This window comes from Phascolarctos cinereus, unplaced genomic scaffold (assembly GCF_003287225.1).
Source record: "Phascolarctos cinereus isolate Bilbo 61053 unplaced genomic scaffold, phaCin_HiC Scaffold_726;HRSCAF=1367, whole genome shotgun sequence".
Taxonomy (NCBI): domain Eukaryota; kingdom Metazoa; phylum Chordata; class Mammalia; order Diprotodontia; family Phascolarctidae; genus Phascolarctos; species Phascolarctos cinereus.
Genome location: NW_027556098.1, coordinates 182,966,058 through 182,986,376, shown reverse-complemented (window position 1 = coordinate 182,986,376; position 20,319 = coordinate 182,966,058). Strand labels below are relative to the sequence as shown.

The 20,319-nt window shown below is 37.4% G+C and overlaps 1 protein-coding gene across 1 annotated transcript in view; it reads right to left on the bottom strand.

The window, feature by feature from the left end:
- Positions 1 to 15,500: 15,500 nt before the first annotated feature.
- The window catches only part of SATB2 (SATB homeobox 2), a 225,818-nt gene continuing 220,999 nt past the window's right edge, over positions 15,501 to 20,319 (bottom strand). Inside the window, exon 11 of the mRNA XM_020993640.2 lies at positions 15,501 to 18,673. Within this exon, the coding sequence (XP_020849299.1) occupies positions 18,212 to 18,673 (462 nt within the window). The 3' untranslated portion in view covers positions 15,501 to 18,211. The remainder of the gene's footprint in view (positions 18,674 to 20,319) is intronic.

Here is a 20,319-nt window from a genome sequence, read left to right as displayed (position 1 = left end):
ACTCTTGTGTGTTGGAGGACTCTTCATACCTCCCTCTTTCCACTTAGTGAGCCAGGCTGCCTCTTCTGCAGGCAGTATTCATTTGGCATTACCTAAGTAGGAATAGTAGCAATACTATATTTGTAGGAATACAAATAGGAATGCTATATTCGAACCCGTGCAAATGTATTTATGCCTTAGAGCATATATTATAAAAGATAGCCAACCTCTTCAAAAGGTAGGTCATTATATATATATATATATATATATATATATATATATATATATATTTTATATACACATATATGCATATAATATATAAATGTATGTATGTAAAAACAATACTATGTCTTATAAGGAAAAAAAAAACTCTCCTGACAAAGGGAGGTTATATGATTTCCTTGGGAATAACATGTATTTTTATAGTTCTTCCCCACCTACGGAGACTCACATTTTTTTGCCCCTTAGTTTCTCAATTTGTAACATAAGGGAAATAGTTCAACATAATTAGTGGCTGCTTCATGCAGGAAGACAAACATAGCACATACCCCACAAGTAACTGGAACAGTACCCTTAATGTCCTTACCTCTTCCATCTCAAGAGGAATTATAGTCCATTGTGGCTTCCTCTAGAAACCACCAGGGCAAACTGTAAGCCTGCCACACCTATTTGATGCTAAACTCCTGGTTGAGCAGGAGCTTCTGGGAATGTTGCCTTTAAACCATCCTGGCCACTTCCCTCCTACTCACTGCTAACCTCTATTAAGCTGCTCAGTGTAAGTAATTAGTGATAATTTGTACCAACTAGGTGTCAAAGCCAAGCTCCTTTAGCAAACACAGAGATCTCTGTGAGACTTTTAAGAGATGTTTGTTGATTTAAAATGAATACTTCAATAGATCTATGATCTCATCAATGGGGTTATTTCTTCTAACAGTAAAAATCACAACCCATCCAAACCTTCTTATTCTATGTCATCCTTGTCTGTGTTCTCCCACAGATCCTCCACAGTCAACCTATCCATTGTACCAGATGCCTTCCTTTAAATCTTTTTTTGTATTTCATGGGTACCAGTGCAGCCCTTCTGTGGGTCATGTGTCATCCTTTGCTCTCTCTACATGAGTGGTCAATCTCTTTTTCTAATCATGTATTTCCTGAAAGATATCCCTTAGGTTGTTTCTCAAACACAGGTTATCATTGGAAATATACTGCATACTATTTGTGCATACCATGAATATGCTCATTGACCTTAGGCTCACCCCCATCTTCGATTCTTTCAAAAGTTTGGTGTTTCAATATTCACAACCATCCAGCATCACCAAAAAGAATCTTGGTATTTAAAAGATGAATCTTTGTTTCATAGATAAATAGAGACAGATACAGCATTTATTTATTAAGGACTTGCTATGTGGCAGCCATTGTGCTAATAAGCACTAGAGATATTAATAAAAGCAAAAAGGTCAATCTATACTCTTAAGGAGCTTATATCCTAATGAAAGGAAGAAGATGCATAAATGGGATGTGGAAAGGGTCAGGGGAAGGAGCCAAGGTATTCATGTGGTACTGCTATAGGCAGCTAGGTTACACTAGATAAAGAACACAGGGCCCGGAGTCAGGGAAATCTGAATTGAAATCCTGCCTCAGACACTCCTTTGTTGTGTGACACTGGACAAGTCATTTAGCCTTCTTGTTTCTCAGTTTCTTCATCTGTAAAATGTAAATAATTAATAGTGCCTCCCTCACAATATTGTTATGAATAATACATCTTCCAACAATATAATAAAGCATCCACAATTCATAAGTTGCTCAATTCCTGGAGTCCAACATATGAATGGGCTCTTTTACATATGCTAGTTACAAATTTTGTTTTGTTTTGTTTTCTACTGTTAGAATTACTTTATTACTACACGATTGCATTGTCATGCAAACCAAACAGTAAAAACCTGGAAGCTCTTGGCTTCAGAGAAAAAGCCTAGGCTATTACAAAATCAAATGGCATCTCAGCAAGAATTGTTTAACCAAATAATGGAAATTTCTGTATATTGCTCCAGTATTTCTTTTATTATTATTATTTTTGGGCAATTGGAGTTAAATGATTGCCCAGGGTCACACAGCTAGTAAGTATCAAGTGTTTGGTCTGAGGCCACATTTGAACTCAGGTCCTCCTGACGTCAGGGCTGGTGCTCTATCCTCTGTGCCACCTAGCTGCCCACCAATGTTTCTTAATACAAGAGGTAGCTGGGTGTCTCAGTAGCTAGAGCTAGGGGTGAGGAGTCAGGAAGATGCAGTCAAATCTAGCCTCAGACACTCACTACTATGTTACCCTACGAAAGCCACTTAATCTCTTTTTGCCTTAATTCACTGGAGAAGGAAATTGCAAACCACTCCAGTATCTTTGGCAAGAAAATTTCACAGGGGATGACAAAGAATCTGACATGACCAAACAATAACAATAATAACTTCTTAGTGCTTCTGACACATAATTTCAATGAACTAATTAATAGTAGGAGATAGACTTTAAAGAGAAAACAAAAGAATCAGGAGCTTGAGGATTTATTTAATTTGTACAAAAGTCTGACAAATTAGTGAACCATCTCATCTGGTCAGATTTTTTTATAATCTCAAAATTAGAAAAGACCTTAGACACCACAGGATGAGAATACTAAGGGAACAGGGGTAGTAACATGTTTAAGGTTAGTAAATAGCAGAGCCAGGATTTAAGTCCGGGCTCCCTCTTCCCACCTCCACCCCCCATCCATTGGTTTTTGCACTACACCAAGCTACTTCTCAGTTCAGGTGGTAGTGGTGTAAGGAAAAGAGCACTGATTAGAGTCAGAGGACCTCAGTTCAAGTCCCAGGTCCCATTTATTATCTGTGTGATTTTGGGCAAATCATTTAACCTACCTAGTTCTTAGATTCCTCAACTTTAAAATAATTTGTTTAAAAAGAGTTGAAGTAGAAGCCCTCTAAAATCCCTTCTACTCTGAATCTATGAGCTTGCCCCTGCTCAAGGTAGGAACTAAACTCTAAAACATCCCTAGTATGTCCAAAAACAAGTTCTCTCCCATACAACCTGGCCTTCTTCATTTTTTTTTTGCTTATTTTTTTAATGGAAACACCAACCATCTCCCAAATCACTCATGCTCAAAAAAAATCAGAATCCTGTTCAACTCCCCTCTTCCACACCTAATCAATTACCAAGTCGGGTCCAACATCCATAATATCTCTTAGAGCCTTGCCCTCCTGTACATTCCCACTGACATTGCCTTCATTAATTTCCACAGTCCTGGTCCTGATTAATCAATCAATTTATTAACCAGTGCCAGGCACTGGACCAAGTGCTAGGGCTACAAAAAAAGGCAAAAACATTCCCAACTCTCATGGAGCTCACATTCTAATGAGGGAAAACGACATGTAATTAACTAAGTTCACACAATATAGACACTGAGTAGATGGAAAGTAATATCAGAGGGGATTATGATAGTCTTCAAACTATTTGTTCCACTTTCAACCTTTCTTCCCTCTAATCTATCCTTCCCAATCTGGCAGGTGGATTCTTCTTCCTAATTCACAGCTCTGATCACCTCACTCTTCTATTAAAAGGTTTTCCGTGGCTCCCAGAACCATACAGAATAGCATCCAAACTCCTTGGCCTGATATTCAAAGAACTCTATAGTCTGGTTTCAGCCTACTCTCCTAGTCTTATTTCAGATGATTCCTCTTTGCATAACCATTCCCTGAATTCATCTTGCCCTATTTTATTTCCATATTTTCTCATACTCTCTTGTGCCTGGAGAGCAACTCCCATCCTTCAAGGACTAGCTCTGGTTCCAATTAATTTTGTGAATGAAGTCTTTCATGATCTTCATAAACAGAAGCAATCTCTTCCTCCTCAGATCTCTCATTCAACAAACATTTAGTTAGTCCTTTTTGTATGCACTGCTCTCTGACAGGCACTTGCGTAAGGTAAATAGTTTAGAGAAAATATTGCTTTTTGCTTTAAGATACCGTAATTTAGTAGAGTTCAGAAAGTTATAAAAAAAGGTTATTTTAACTTGAAATGAAGGATTTAGATCTGGAGCCCAGAAAGCTGTCCCCAAGTCTAGGCTTTAGACTAAGCTTCCAGTTTATGGAAAAAGCAGATGAGAGTTGTCTAGGTTTTGTTTTGTTATTTTTTCTCAATATGGTAGCATTGTTTTGTGTTTCCAATGTTTGGTAGACAATTTGTATTAAAGTTAATTAGTTAGCTGTTTAACTTTGCTACTGGATCGTAAGGTCTCCATTTTTATATTCCCTTAATGCCTACCATAGTGCCACAGACAAAAAGAGAGAGAGAAAGAGACAGCCAAAATGCAATATCAAATCTAGAGACTTTTGCTGATGACTGATGTCCAAAATAAAGGCTAAAATTTAAGCCAAGTAGGTGGAGAACATTGATTATGTCTCCTTTATTAGTCTATTAAAAACATCTCATTTTTACTAACACCATTTTAGACAAAACACTTTAATGTCCTTCCCTCTTATCCAGTAATTAAGCTGTTCCTTTTAAAAGTTTTTTAAAAAAGCAATTCAGTAAAATTAACCAATACACCAATTGTACCTAAATGGCATTTTCATATTCCATCTCCATAGCCCCTCAACCTCTGATATGAGGTGGAGGAGGTAAATTTTCTCAAGTATTTTCTGGGACCAAGTTTGACCATTATATTTACATAGCATTCAGATAAAATTTGTTGTTATTGTTGCTCTTATTATTATTCTTTTTACTTATAATGTTATGGTCATATTGTTTTTTTTCTGGTTCTATTTACTTCACTCTATCAGTACACATAAGTCTTCAAATGCTTCTCTGAATCCTTCATATCTGTCATTTCTTACAGAGCCATAATATTTTATTATCTTCGTATACCTCAATTTTTTTAGTCATTCCCTAATCAATGGGCATTTACTTTGTCTCCAGTTCCTTGTTACCAAAAAAGTACTCATTTGAATATTTAGTGTATATGAAGTTTATATCAGTGTTTGACCTCCTTAGAGCATAAGCCTAACAATGGAATTTCTGAGGGATGTGGACATTTTAGTCACTTTTTTGGGGTGGGCAAGGCAATTGGGGTTAAGTGACTTGCCCAGGGTCACACAGCTAGTAAGTGTCAAGTGTCTGGTTTGAGACCGGATATGAACTCAGGTCCTCCTGACTGCAAAGCACTGGCCCATTTCAGTCACTTTAAAAAAGCATAATTGCTTTTCAGAAGAGTTGGAGTAATTTACAGCCTTTGTTTTCCTTTAGTTCTGACTCAAATTAATTTGTACAGCAAGGCATAGAGGAGTTTGAGAATTTCTAACCCTAAAACAGATAGCTTTCTGGACCGAAGGACTGAAAAAGAAACTCAAGCATTACTCTACCTGGCTTTTGTTAGTTGGTCTAGTTATGACTAACCAGATGGTCTGATTATGACTAAAGAGATCGTGCATTCATTCATTTATTAGTCATTGTTTTCAAAATAGATTCAGCTTTCTATGGCATATTAGGGAGCCATAATGTAGTGGATAGGATACAGGACTTAGAATCAGGAAGACCGGAGTCCAAATGCTATCTCAGACACTTACTATATCACTAAGCGACCCTGGGCAAGTCATTGAATATCTCTTGCCTAAGTTTACTTTTCCATAAAATAAGGGACTTAGACTCAGCATTTAAGGCCCCTTCTAGCTCTAAAACCTATGATCCTAAGATCTATGTCCTTCTCCATCCAATGGAAAGATAGTGCACTTTAAACAAACACCAAAAACGTTATCCTCATTTAGCTCTTATCATGTCAATGACGGCCATTGTACACAGGACATTTTGTTTTTCTATTCAGTCTTCTAAGAACCTAGCTTTTGTATGTACTGTAGCTTCCCCCCTTGCTTTTTCCCCCCTAAACTTTCCCTCTGCATATCATAGTTCTCATAGCCAGGGTCCAGGGAGGGAAATCTAAAGACCCTCCAGCTGACTCAAAATGCATCATATGAGAAACCAAAGGGGCGTACAAATAGGAGGCCAACCATATTCAGTTCCATAAGGATTCCCAGAGCATAGAGGAGTAGGTCTCACTATTTTCTGTAGCCTCTGCATCAGTGGACCTTGAAATAAACCAGCATATAGGAACAGTGGGGTCTTTTCCCATCATTCACATATTCACATGGTGAGTCACATAGCCTACCAGCTATGATCGTTTTTCTCACTCCTCATATGCCCTTAATTTCATAAATACTTTTTTTTACAGTAGATTCATTTTTACCCCAAGCTATCTCCCTCAACTCCTTGTCCACTACTACTAATTGATATGGATCAGAAGAAGAGAGCATGCAAGATTTCCTTTTGGAGATGGAGGGTACCTACAACCCTGATGGAAGGGCCCAAGGAGAGGGGAAGGCTAGAGGGGAAATTGACTGCTGTTTTTGACCCTTTTTAGAGATTATGATGAGCAAAGGGATTCAACTTATTCTTTGTAGTCCCAGAGGTCAGAAGCTAGAGTATGAGGAAGTGATAAGGAAGCAGCTTTTGGCTCAATATAAGACTGGATTTTCTAACAATTAGTGCTCCCCTAGAATGAAATCAGCTGCTTTGTGAAATAGTGGCCTCTTTGTCATCGTTGCCTGGTTGGTTGCTGTTCTTCTTTCTTGAAGAGGACCAAAATGACATCACTATGTTACAGTCGAGTTACACTGTGTCTAACTGTAACTGATCAAACCAACATGAGCTCGGAAGGCTGTACCACAGGTCTAGTAATACTGTCCATGTGAATATTTGGGGTGGATTCTCTACATTTCTGCATCTTGCATTTCTTTTGAGCTACTCCAATTCTGCTTTGCTCATAGAACACAGCACCTTCTCTGATGTGGGCATGCCATGCTGAGTAGTCCTGTGTTAGCATCTCCCATGTCACACAATCAATTCCAAAGTTCTTAAAAGACATCTTGAGAGGGTCCTTGTTTTACTTTTTCTAATCACCATGTGAGCAATTGCACTGTGTGAGATCTCCATAAAATAGTCTTTTTGGCAAGCTTATGTTTGGCATTCAAACAACGTGGCCAGCCCATCAGAGTTGCACTCTCTGCAGTAGAGTTTGAATGCCTGGCAGTTTAGTTTAAGAAAGGAGCTCAGTGTCTGGTATCTCATTCTGCCAGGTGATCTTCAGAATTTTCCTAAGACAATTCAAATGGAAGTGATTCAGTTTCCTGGCATGGCACTGGTATACTGTCCAGGTTTCACAGGCATACAATAATGAGGTCAGCACAATGACTCTGTAGACTTTCAGTGTAATACCTCTTCTCTCCTACACTTTCCTTTGGAGCCTCACAAACACTGAGTTAGCTCTGGCAATGTGTGTTTCAACCTCATTATCAATGAAATACAGCCCTGGAAAGTATACTGCCAAGGTAAGTGAACTTATCCGTGGTATTCAAAACTTCTCCATTTGCTGTAGCCAATGGTTCCACATATGGATGATGTGGTATTGGCTGATGGAGCACCTGGTTTTCTTGGTGTTGATTGGTAGGCCAAAATTAGCACAAGCAGCAGAGAATCGATCCATACTTTGTTACATTTCAGCTTCAGAGGGTGCACTGAGTGCACAATCATCTGCAAACAAAAAATCATGTACCAACACTCCCTCTAATTAAGTCTTGGCTTGTAGCCTTTTCAAAATTACCAATGACTTTCTGATTCTACTTTTAGAGAAATCAAATAACTATGAGATTACTAATGTCAGACTTAAAATTCTGATGGAGATACATTTATTAAGAGATTCATGTAACAGGTACCTTAGCGCACTTGCTCTTTCTCTCTGTCTCTCTCTCTCTTTCTCTCTTTCTCTCATATATGTATATTATATATATAGTGTGTATATGTATATATGTATAGTGTATTTGTGTATTTATATATATATCACATAATTTCCATCTTCTCATTTTTTCTGACCTCCACTGAAATCCTATTCTAATAATGCACTGTGGCATGGAGGTGAGTCTATGTTCCCAAAGGCTGGGCCAGTGGAAGAAAATTTTTCCAAGGTAGAAAGGACTGGAGTTGGATTATCATCTGGGGACCAGCTGAAATGAATAGATAGAAGATCATCTCCAGGAGGTTGACCACAGAATGAATAAGAATCACTCACAAATTCAGCTGAGGAAGGAGGATTTATAATCTCCACTGGGAGTAACCATACCCATGAAACGAAAGATCTTTTAAGTATTGACATCCAGATGCTCTTCACTGCAGATTACACTGGGCTGATCATTGTAAACCCCAGAAAGCTGCACTGCTTCCTAAAAGATAATCACTCAGAAGTTCTTGAATCTAATAACTCAGGAAAATTTAGGTTGATGAAGAACATTTATTCAGCTGTATGTTTATACATGTGTTTGTATTTTATTTATTATATATATAATGCACATACATGCGTGTGTGTATATATACACTTATGTGTATATATACACATATACATAAATTGTTTAAAAATATGCATAAGGCAGGTAGATGCCTTGAACATAGGACATGAATCTCTGAATAAATGTGTCTCTACTAGAATTTTAAGACTGACATTACTAATGCCAGAGTCATTTGCTTTCTCTAAAAGTAGACTATATATAATATACTTGTATGTATGTATGCATATAATCGACTCAGTGGCACAATGGCTAGAGAGATCTGGTCCTACAGTCAGAAAGACCAGAGTTAAAATCCAACCTAAGACAGCTATGAGTTGTATGACTCTGGACAAGTCACTGAACTGCTGTCTGCCTCGGTTTCCTCAACTATAAAATAAAGATGATAATAGCACCTACTTCGTAGGGTTACTGCGAGCACCAATTGAGATAGAATGTATATACAATTGTACAATGCTTAGCCCAGTGTCTGGTACACAGTAAGATTATTACATATATGTTTATATTTATATCATACACACACACACACACACACACACACACACACACACACACACATATACTTAAATGCATGTATGCATACATTTATATTTATACCTTAGCTGGACCCTGCAGGTGGAAAACAGGGCAATGAGTTGGACCCTGGCTAGTATAGGAATAGAAGAGAGAGCTATATTGTAATAGCCCAACACTTTAAAGCTACTCTTAGAAACAAATAAAATCCCTCTTTTAACATCAAAATTCTTCTAGTGATTCTACGTGGCTTCAAATATAGGAATTCAAGAACCTCCAAAGAATCAGATTTGTAGACCACCCGAAAAACAAGAGAGACCCATAATGGGCATTACCAGACCACAGCAAAATCCCAAGTATGGGTTGCATAAGAAAGTAGAAGAGATATCTTCAGAAATGTATATGGGGGTGGGCCAGTTAGGTTATAAGAAAGCCTGAGGGATTTCAAATGGATACTCTGTATACTTCAGTGGACCTTGATGAAGGCCTCCCAATATATTGGAAGAATCTTCAAGGGAGATTTGGGAAGAAATGAGTGTGGGTTGAAATTATTTGCTCCTTAGAAGGAAAAGCCATGCCATTGGGATCATATATACAATGAAGCATTAGAGTGTTAACATATTAGTAATATTGAATAAAGAAGTCAAAAAGTCCAAGGACCCGTTCACTCCATAAGCCTCCTAAATCTTCTTCATTTCAGCAACTGCCATTTTCTAAAATTTTCAGATGGCAGCTGGCTCAAGCTTCTTAGAAGCAATTATGCTGCTCTGAAATATCAGAAATGGCTACTATGCCATCTAGCCCTTGGCAGAGAAAGTCCTTCCCTCCCTATACTCAGACTGAAATAGACAAAAACAAAGGGGTACATCTGGGAAGTAGACAGAAAAAAAATTATCTTCTTTTCCTCCAGGGCAGGTTGCTATGGCTCTCCTAGACATGAAATGGAGAATCAAGCTATATCTACAGGCAATTCTCCCATGGTTCACTTAACCCAAGCTATTTTGTGTTAAAATGGGTATATGCTTTTTAATGGGTAATGAATAAGTTATGGTTACATCTTTAATTAATCATTACTCTGCACTACCCATTACAATGCTAATGGAGATATTTTTGTGATTATTTTTTCAATTTTCAAGATAACTTTTTTAATCTTTCTAAAAGTCACCAAAGGAGTTACTTTAGTATAAAGCAAATTATAGAATTTAGAGTTGATTCCTTGATTCTGGAAGTGAAGCCCATAGGCTTACAGTGAAAATGAATTCATAATTCACCTTTGGGACTCCAACTTTGCTTCACTGATTAGATTTTTTAAAAAAAATTGATTCTTGGGGCAGCTAGGTGGCATAGTGGACAGAGCACCAGCCCTAGAGACAGAAGGACCTGAGTTCAAATGTGATTTCAGACACATAACACTTACTAGCTGTGTGACGCTGGGCAAGTCACTTAACTTCAATTGGCATACACACACACACACACACACACACACACACACACACACACACACACAAATAAATAAATAATAAATTTGATTCTTCAAAATGATGCCACATTGCAGATGCCACATTGACATTAGAATAGGGACTAGACCTATGATTTGATTGACATAATTAACAACCAGGTGAGGAAACTCCCTCTACCAATGCAGCTCTCCATAACTTATGGTCTTAGAGAGTTGTGTATATTTTATTTTATAGTATTGAGTGGTTAAGTGACTTACCCAGGGTCATATAGCCAGCATGTATCAGAGGCAGGACCTGAATCCAGTTTTATTGGCTTTGAGGCTGGCTTTCTATCCATTATGCCAAGCTGCCTCTCTTTAAGGTTATGTAAAGCCATCTCACATTGAACTTAATTTATTACTGAAATTCATTTTACTTGGACTTACTCAAAAAGCTATCTCATACCAAGGGTGGTTGTGTTGTGATATTCTGTCCATTTTTTCCTCCCACTTCATCTACTCTTACTAGTCAAGTGAATCATTACCTTTTCTGTCCACACTAGACAGAATGTTACCTTTCTGCATCCTTAATTGGATGGCAGCAACCTGCCATCTTTCTCAGGCACTCAACCTCCCCTTATCCTCTATACTTACACCAAATTCCCTAGTTCTCTATTATTCTTGATTTTAGAGAATAAGTCCCTTGAGGGCAGGGATTGTGTTTACCTTTCTATGTATCCCCAGCACTAAACAATGTGTAGGAGTATGTACTTAACAAATGCTGGTTGTCTGCCCTACTGAGCAGAGAATCCATTATATCTGCCCTAAATATTTCTGCATCAGAATTAATGCACTGTCTCTTCCCCCTATACTGATCAGATTTATAGTTTTTACTTCCCCTTCCTGTTCTTGTCTGGCAGGCAGAGAAGTCAGCAAGAATAATGAGGTAAAATAAAAACTACAATTTTAAAACTAATTCAAAAGTATTTGAGGTCCTATTTAAAATTGAGCCCAGCTATCAGATGCATTCCTTTTGCCAGACATGTGGCTTCTGATTTTAAAAATCTTATAAAGATTTTTCTTAGATTCTAATTTGTCCCGTTAAGATAATTCCATTAGAAAATCATTAAAGTCAGTGAGTATAATAAATACAACTGCTTAAAGAATCACTTGGCATCTTTCAAGTTGTTTATTTCACCCTGCTAAATGTCTTCTCTTTCCAGTCTCCACCAACTTAAATTGAATTCAGCAATTTATGTAAGGCCTTGCTAGTTGTTAGAAATATAAACATTGGGGGGAAAAAAGCAGTACCTGCCCCAAAGAAGCTTGTATTCCACTCAAGGGTTGCATGTAAGCAGAGCACATACAAACACATACAAAGCCATGCAGAGAGAGACAAACTGAGGGAATGAAAACTGGAGAGACTCCACTTCTTAGTAAAGGCCTAAAACAGATGTCACCTGATCTAAGTAATGAAGGAATCTACAGATTCTAAAAGGTAAAGATGAAAAAAAAGCATTTCAAACAAAGAGGATTCCCCGTGCAAAAACAAAGAGGCAAGAGACATGGAATATTGCATGTGTATGTAGGTATGTATGTATATGTATTGTATTAGTATGTATTCTAATAAAGCAGTTTATCTTGATGTAAAACAATATGAAATAAGACTGGAAAAGTAGATGGGAGACAGATAGTAGAGGGATTTAAAATTGAGGATTATATATTTTTCCTAGAGGTAACAGTGAACCACTAAAGATTTTTGAGAAGGGGAGTGGTATCATCAGATCTGTGCTTTTATTATTATTATTATTATTTTTATTTTTAGGCAGTTGAGGTTAAGTGACTTGCCCAGGGTCACACAGCTAGTGTCAAGTGTTTGGTCTGAGGCCGGATTTGAACTCAGGTCCTCCTGACTCCAGGGCCTAGCTGTCCAAGATCTGTGCTTTTGGAAGATGTTTTTGGAACTGTGTGACAAATAGATGGGAGAGGTGAGATTCTAGAAATAGAGAGGCCAAGAGAAGTCTTTTATGACAATCTAGGTCAGAAGTAATAAAAATATTAACTAAGGCACATGTTGTATGAGTGTAAAGTCACTGCTGTTTTTGTCATTGAGTCATTTTTGTCATGTCTGACTCTTCGTCATCCCACCTGGGGTTTTCTTGGCAAAAATACTGGAGTGGTTTGCCATTTCCTTCTCCAACTCATTTTACAGATGAGGAACTGAGGCCAATAGGATTAAGTGACTTGTCCAACATCACACAGCTAGTGTCTGAGGCCAAACTTAGGAAAATGAGTCTTCCTGACTTCAGGCCTGGCCCTCTGTCCACTAGATTCTAAGTTCCTTGAGATGGCAGACTATATTTTATTCATCTCTGAATTTCTCATTACTTTACACCATGTCTTCTACATGGCTAACAAATGTTTGTCAAATGCATGAATGAACTCTACCATTGCCTTACATTTTTTACAGCAAAATTCATAAATATTATTAAATTCATTCCTCACTATAATTCCATGAGCTAACCAGGACATATATTTCTGTCCCCATTTTATGGATGAGAACACCAAAGATCCAAGGGATGAAATGACTTGGCCATTAGTCCATGGAAGTAAATATGTGCGTATTCTATGAATGCGGAAGCTGATGTTCAAAGAAATGGGATGTCTTGCCCAAGATAAAATGGGAAGTATTAAAGGGCAAAGCTGAGACAAGATCCCAGGCCTATGGCCTACCTAATCTGGAGACATTTTCATTAGAAATGCCATTAAAGTGAACTATTTTCTTCTTGGACATGATATAGCATGTTCTTATTAAGGAAGAAGAATATTGAGTTCCCTTTTCTGTATTTTTACATTTATATGACTTATAATTCTTTGCATCTCCCAAATCACCTAGTAAGATGCAATACATATTGGTTGATGGAATCATACAATCATATGATCACAGATTTAGAACTGGAAGGGACCTTACAGATCATTTAGTCTAGCCCATTCATTTTATAGATGCAGAAACTGAAGCCAGAGAGAAGGACTTGCCCAAAGTAAGTGGCAGAACCAGAATTTGAAATCATTTCCTCTGAATTTAAAATTAGTGCTCTTTCAATTATTCAGAGCTTGGAATTTATTTTAGGACACATTTGAGTAATTGGATGGAGAAATATCACAAAATACCTGCTCTGGATCAAGGGCAAGAATTAATTCTAGAAGGAGGTTCCCCAAACCTCCATATGGATTGGCACCAGGCAGACCCACCCCCACCACAGGAATCGTGCTCCTAAGTCTAGACCTTCATTAGCCATTCCCCCTTACATATGTAAGATCAGCTCACATGCAGAAATTGGGGTGTATGAGGTGTCCAGGAGGACTAGTTCCTTTGGTATGAAAGCTGCCAAACCCTCTTCAGGGCTGCTCATCCACCTTTTGCTCTTTCACCCAATTCTCACCTGTGGCTCCAAGAAGCTGTAGCATGCTCACAACCACACCCAGGTAAACTATCTTGGCAGACAGGTTAAACCAGGTTGAAGATAAACGAGGGGTCCCAAAACCTTCTGTGAGTTGAGGGGAGTATACCCCAGCATGTACTTACCTCAGAAGAATGGGCAGATGAGAAGAATTTGTTCCATTGGCCACAAAGGTTGCTGAAGCAGGTGCTGTGGAGTGCTTAGACGTTGGTTAGTCATTGAAGATGCTACTGTATCCCAAGACACTGACAGTTATCTCGACTTTTGTCTTGCTGCTGGGCTCTGATGAGTCTGGAAAAGAGTGAGGCTGAAGATTTGGTGCAACTTTACCTCACTTAAATCCAATGTACTCATGAGCCAAAAGGTATCACCTTACCATTTTAATATTGCCGGAAAGCTGTCCTCTATGCACAAAGCAGAATTTCAGCAGCTCAAATTCGGGCACAAGTCAAGACCACCCCATGATGTCATTGGTCTTCTTTGAAAATGAAAGACAAGCAACAACATTGCAGAAGCTGAACTGTTTGTAGATTAAATAGACAATCTGAGGGAGAGGAAGGCCTGACTTTGGATTAGTCTAACTCAAACCAGTAAATACACCCAAGTGGGAATTAATTTTGCTGTCTTGCTCTGCTTTGTCTGAATCATTCAAGCCAAGTTTTCTAAACCTGATTATGTGAGGGGTAATTTCTCACAGCCTTATTTTGCTTAACTTTCCAATCAGTGTCAAAGTATGTTGACATTTCCACCGGTGTTGAATGACTTTTAATATTCTTAGGGTTATTAACACAGATGGGCCTTAACCCATGTTTTTATATCCATGGGTTTGTCATAAAACAAAGGTTGTCTTCTTTTCTTTCTTTTTTTTTTTTGGTGGAGTGGCAGGAGAATGACAGGGAACTAGAGAATACAGCAGATGGTTCATATGAAATGGACTGAGGTAGTAAGAAACACCCAATGTAGCAAAACGGGCCAGAGGGAGAGAGAATTTACACTATCAAAAGAAAAACGGAATAAAATTTTAATCCACTGTCGCTTTGCCCATTCTGAATCAGGCACTTGTTCCTACTATATTAGCTTCAGTCTTCTGAGCAGTTTTTTCCATTGTAAGCACTTTCTAAAAAATCGTTTTCACACATTTCTTGAGATACATCAATCCTTCCGGCATTCCTCCATGCACACATTATGATGCCCTGTCTATAAATATAAAAGACTTTTATTATGTCCATTAACCATGTGCATATGTGTTCCAAAAGTTTCCTGACACGCAGTCATTTGTGGTTTTTAATTATAAACAGAAAATATTCCCTAGAAAAATAAAGGAGAAAGCTCATAAATATAACTTTATACATTTGAGTTGGATTTGCATACTTAGGAATGATTGGCTAAATGGTCCTCTGAGCCCTGAGCCACAGGAAGTGTGCGTGCATGTGTTTATATACACAGAGACACATATATGGACACACATGCAATTAAATCCATGCATCGCATAGAACTTAAACATCTGTAAATGCTAATATGGTTGTCCTGATCATATTTTGTTTCTTAAGTGGGAGAACTCCCACCCTCCTCCAGGTCTGCTCACTTGAAAAATTCAATGGGAATGAAAGTAAGGCCCAGTAAATTACTTGACAAATTAAGTCATATTTATTGAATGCGTTTTATTTCAACAACCAAAAAATTCTAACAGCCTAACAATGCACATAAGTTAAAAATTAATTATCACTTAGTGATAACAAAGATAAAGTTGATTTACATGGAAAAAAAAGAACATTTACAATATGTTAATCCTTATTCACATTGTTGATACTGCAATAAAACACAATTTGTTTTTTTTTATTTCACAAAAAAGGCGGAAAATTGTGCTTTGTCAAGAGGCACTACAAGAGAAAGTTTCTTTTTCCAAATAGATATTATATGACAGATATTGAATAAATAGACATATATGCATTGTAATTCGCAAAGTTCTGGCAAGACCACAGGCTAAAATGCCCACAGATTCACTTTGAACCACTGCAGACTTGGCAGTGAAATTAAAAATAAAAGGCAAGACTTAGCATTGAAAAATACCTAATAAATTTTTGGTTGAAGTGTAAAAGATACCAAATGCTGATGCCATCAATAGATGAACCACCTTGCAAGAGCTTGGCAAAAATCAGTTTCCATTACATGTACGTAGTGATTTCAGCAACAGTGTAAGAAGACAATTTTGAAGGAGTAACTCTGAGGAGAACGTAAAGCAGCAACCATTGGAACTTCGGATCAAAGCTGCAGCATACTACAGAAAAAGAAAGGATGAGCACTAGCGCTTAGTAGCAAACAACCATCCTTTTGCAAAGGTATGTGACACTCATGTCAAGATAAGTTCTAAACATTTTTATTTGAAAAAGTACAGGAAAATGTCCCTTTAAAAACTCCAGAGGTTACTGAGCAGCTAGAATTAGCTTGTATTGCAACATGTCTTCTCCCTGTATATTGTTAAGTTCTGAGTAAATATCTACACATAGAGGTTTTTTTTATCCTACCTTTTATACCTTTCAAATATATAAATAGTATTAACAGTTATATTACAATGCTTGTGTAGTAAACAGAAAATAACTTTCAAAGTGATATTGCATGAGGTCTTTGACAAGGTTGCATGAGAACACAACTTAAAAGATCAAAGCACAAGGGATGACTGTCTGCCCGCCACTTGAAAGCAGGGATTCCACTCATGTAGACTAGGATTGAAAGTGAAGTCTCCTCTTGGGATTGTTATCAATGGAAGTGGGAATAACGTTATTGAGGTTTGGGGTGGGGAGAGATGAAGAGACCAGAAATACTAGGAGAATGGAGCTTGCCTGCTCATTCCACGGAAGAGTCAGTCAACCTGCTGAAGTCCTGTTGGCCGGATGGAATCTCTGTGCTAGCTAGCTAGGTCACCGAGGGGGGGGGGAGATGGGGGGAAGTATTCATTAGTGACCAGTAGATCACTGTACTGAAACTCCTTACTTTGTTTTCCTTTGCTCAGAGCTGCACAATTGCTTAGCAAAAGGTTTCTCTCAGGAGGGCCAGCCAACACTGGAAATGGGCTGCTGTGTGTGACATAGTGACTGGAAACGTTTAGTTCCACTGACAGAAGTGGAGGGAGCCCACGGTTACCCAGGGATAACTCTGTAGGAGAGAGAGAGAGAGAGAGAGAGAGAGAGAGAGAGAGAGAGAGAGAGAGAGAGAGAGACTGGGTTTCTGAGCGAGGAAGCCCTCCGACTGCACCTTTTCTTTTAACCAAATGTATTTCTCAGGTTGTAGTTTTCTCACTTGCCATTCTACAGGGAGAAAATGGATTTTTTTTTTCATTTAAAAAAAAGAGAAAATAAAGCATTTAAAAATGATTAGACTTACTCATTTTAAGCTCTGAAGCTGAGAACAGGTAAATAAGTACCATGATAAAACTTGGTTTTATAATATGAATTCCATGCAGCCAATCTCAAAATGTTATTTTATCAAGACCTCACTAGTGGACAAGTTTTTCCATACTGAAGTTCAGTTTCGATTGTTCTGATTTCCACTAAAGTTCATCTGTTCACTACAGGAAGGACCAGTTGAGTAACGGAACATGTTGAATCATTTTAAGTGTGCATTGTGTCTTAAAAGTAATTGGACTTTGTCTTCTTAAGGTGCCCTGATTTTTTTTTCCGCTTCATTTTCTTTTCTCTCTCGTTTTTGGCAGTGTTGATTTATTTTGTTAAATAGATACCTCAATAATTAACCATCAAGCTGCCAGCTAGGAAGGTAGAGAATAATAAAAAAAAAATCAGGGACAAACAGAAAATAAATAGGAATTCAAAAAAATAGTCACCACACCCTGAGAGCAGGCGGCAGTTTATCAAAAAGCCAAAGCAACTCATTGTGAAGTGGTTTTAATACATAAACAAGTCTTGTCTTTAAGAACCCATTTCACAGTCTATTCTTTCAGATTGTAAAGTTCTCTGTCCCATGCAATTTTAATATATATATGTAAATATATATATATGTACATATACATATACACACACACTTGTAGTTTCCTTCATTTGTTTTATAGATCTTTTCTTCCGAGAACTTGCTTTGCATTTCTTCCATAAGTGCAAGGCTAATGAAGGCATAGTTTTATGTGATTACAATTATTATTTCAGTCAAATGTAAAAATGTAACACTCAAGTGTCTGTGTCAAGATGATGACTAATTCGGCAATACTGAACTTGTTCAGTCTGCACGTGTATCCCGTGCAACAAAGAAATGTCAAAAAGGGAACGAAAAATTTTTTTTAAAAAAATATGAAAAAACAAACCTAAAAACCAAAATAAAATAAAAAAGAAAATAGAAACAGAAAATCCTTGGACCAATGTCTTGCTTTCCATGTTGTGATTTCACATTATCTCTGGTCAATTTCTGGGGCAGCCGGCTTGTTTTTGTCAGCACTTTCCTCCTCAGCTTCCACTTTGTACATTTCCTCCGAGCCTTCTTCACTCTCATTTTCCTCTGATTCAGTCAGCAGCTCTTCATCCTTGTACTCAGCGACATCAACCCCAGTGCCCAAATGCTCTTTTAATTTCCCATGGTGCTTCACATGGTACCGCTGGTTCTGGAAGAATTTGATGATGGTGTGTTTGGGGAGATCCAGCTGAGCAGAAAGGGTATGGATAGCCTCCTGGTCAGGGTAGAGACCCACATCATGAATAAAGCTTTGCAGGATTCCCAGGGCCTCTAAGGAGATCTTGGTGCGAGACCTGGGCTTTTTGGCACAACTGTCCTCAGCAGGAGGAGGTGGAGGTGGGGCTTCTTCTCTAGGAGGGGAACTTTCCTTGGCTGGCTGAGACTGCTGTCTATGAAGAACCTAATAATTAAAAATAGATATTCACATTTAGTTTACATCCACAAGCTTATTTCTTAAAAATTAAAATAAAAGACTTTAAAACTCTTGGACAATGACCACCTAGAAAATGGAGATAATGAATACTGAAATTCATTTTGTTAGGAATCTAGCTTCTGCTGAACTTAAAATTCCATTGTGCAAATGACAATTTATGCAAAGAAACTGAGAGAATGCCAAATCACTGGTACTCCTTGAAGCAACACTGGTAATGAAGCGGAAGAAAAAGCATATTTTTCTGTTTTCATTTGTTAGTTATAATAGCATTAATAATATCATTATATAATAAGATGGGCTTAAATTTTTTTGTTAGCATGTAAATTCTGTAGACAGATTATGATTCAAATATTTAGAAGGCACCAAACAGTTTCATTAAGTGTTAACCCTTATTATACAAGTATTTTTTGATCATTTGAATATGGTCATCTTTTATTATTATAAAAACTTAACAATAGCATACATTTCTGTGGGATTTTACAGTGTAGAAAGCACCCTTCCAACAATAACCCTAGCATTCTTTTATGTTTTATGTGAACTTTTAAAAGTCTGAGTATTTAACTTAGCACTTTCTAGAAAAGAGGGGAAAATCCAATTTGCCTAAGTAGTAAGCAAAGGGGGGAAAAAATCTAACTTCTATTAAAAACAAATATATAGATTCTTTCTTCACTTTCCCCACCACTACATACCACCATTTTCCTAGCTAAAATATTTCAGCCTCCAAAGCTGGTGCTTCAATTAAAGAACAAAAAATTTAAAAAAGTAAATAAATAAAATAAGGCTTATTCATCTACCCCAGTCCCAAAGCCACAAGCTAATAAAATGGGTTTCCACGAGAATTAAAATAGCAGTCTTTTGTTCAGAATTAAATAGAATATTTAGTGCAAATTCAGCAAATCTCATTCCCTAAAAACAACACAATAAATGCAAGAGATTGAAACTCTGTATAACAACAAAATCAGCCTGAAAAATGTCAAAAGCTTATTTTTAATAATATGCAAACTGCTGGTAGAAGAGAGAATTCTAAAACATTGGGTGATAAAACATTACTGCTAAAAACCCATATGAGGTTGACCAATTAAAATGAATGTTCCTGGCACTGTCTCTATACCACTTTCAACTAAGAGTAAACTTATGTGGTCTACTCTGGCAAGCTAACATCAGCAAAAAAGTGAAAGCTAGGGTACTTCAGCATTCTAATTATACTCAACAGAAAAAACTCCAGCTCCATGTAAGGGCTGTACCACTCAGATGAGAGTCTTGGTGATATGCAGATATTCATACTTCTGATATAATCTATGGACTCAGAGAACATTCTAATAACTGAACCACCATATCAACCAGTGAGAATTTTATTTTGTGATGGTAATGTTAACATACACTTTTAAACATGCACACTGTATAAAATATATGCTCCAGAAACAAATATTAAGCATGTGATTAGAAAATTGCACTAATTAGAAAACAGAAGATAATTTAAAACCTCCATTTTCTACATTATGCCTCTCTTTCTAGTGAGGAATCAGAATAAATGTTCCACTTAATTGAATAAGTAGATTGTTCTTTGGGTTTTTTTCCCCCATTTTCCACAGGTTAGACTTAAAGAGATTTCA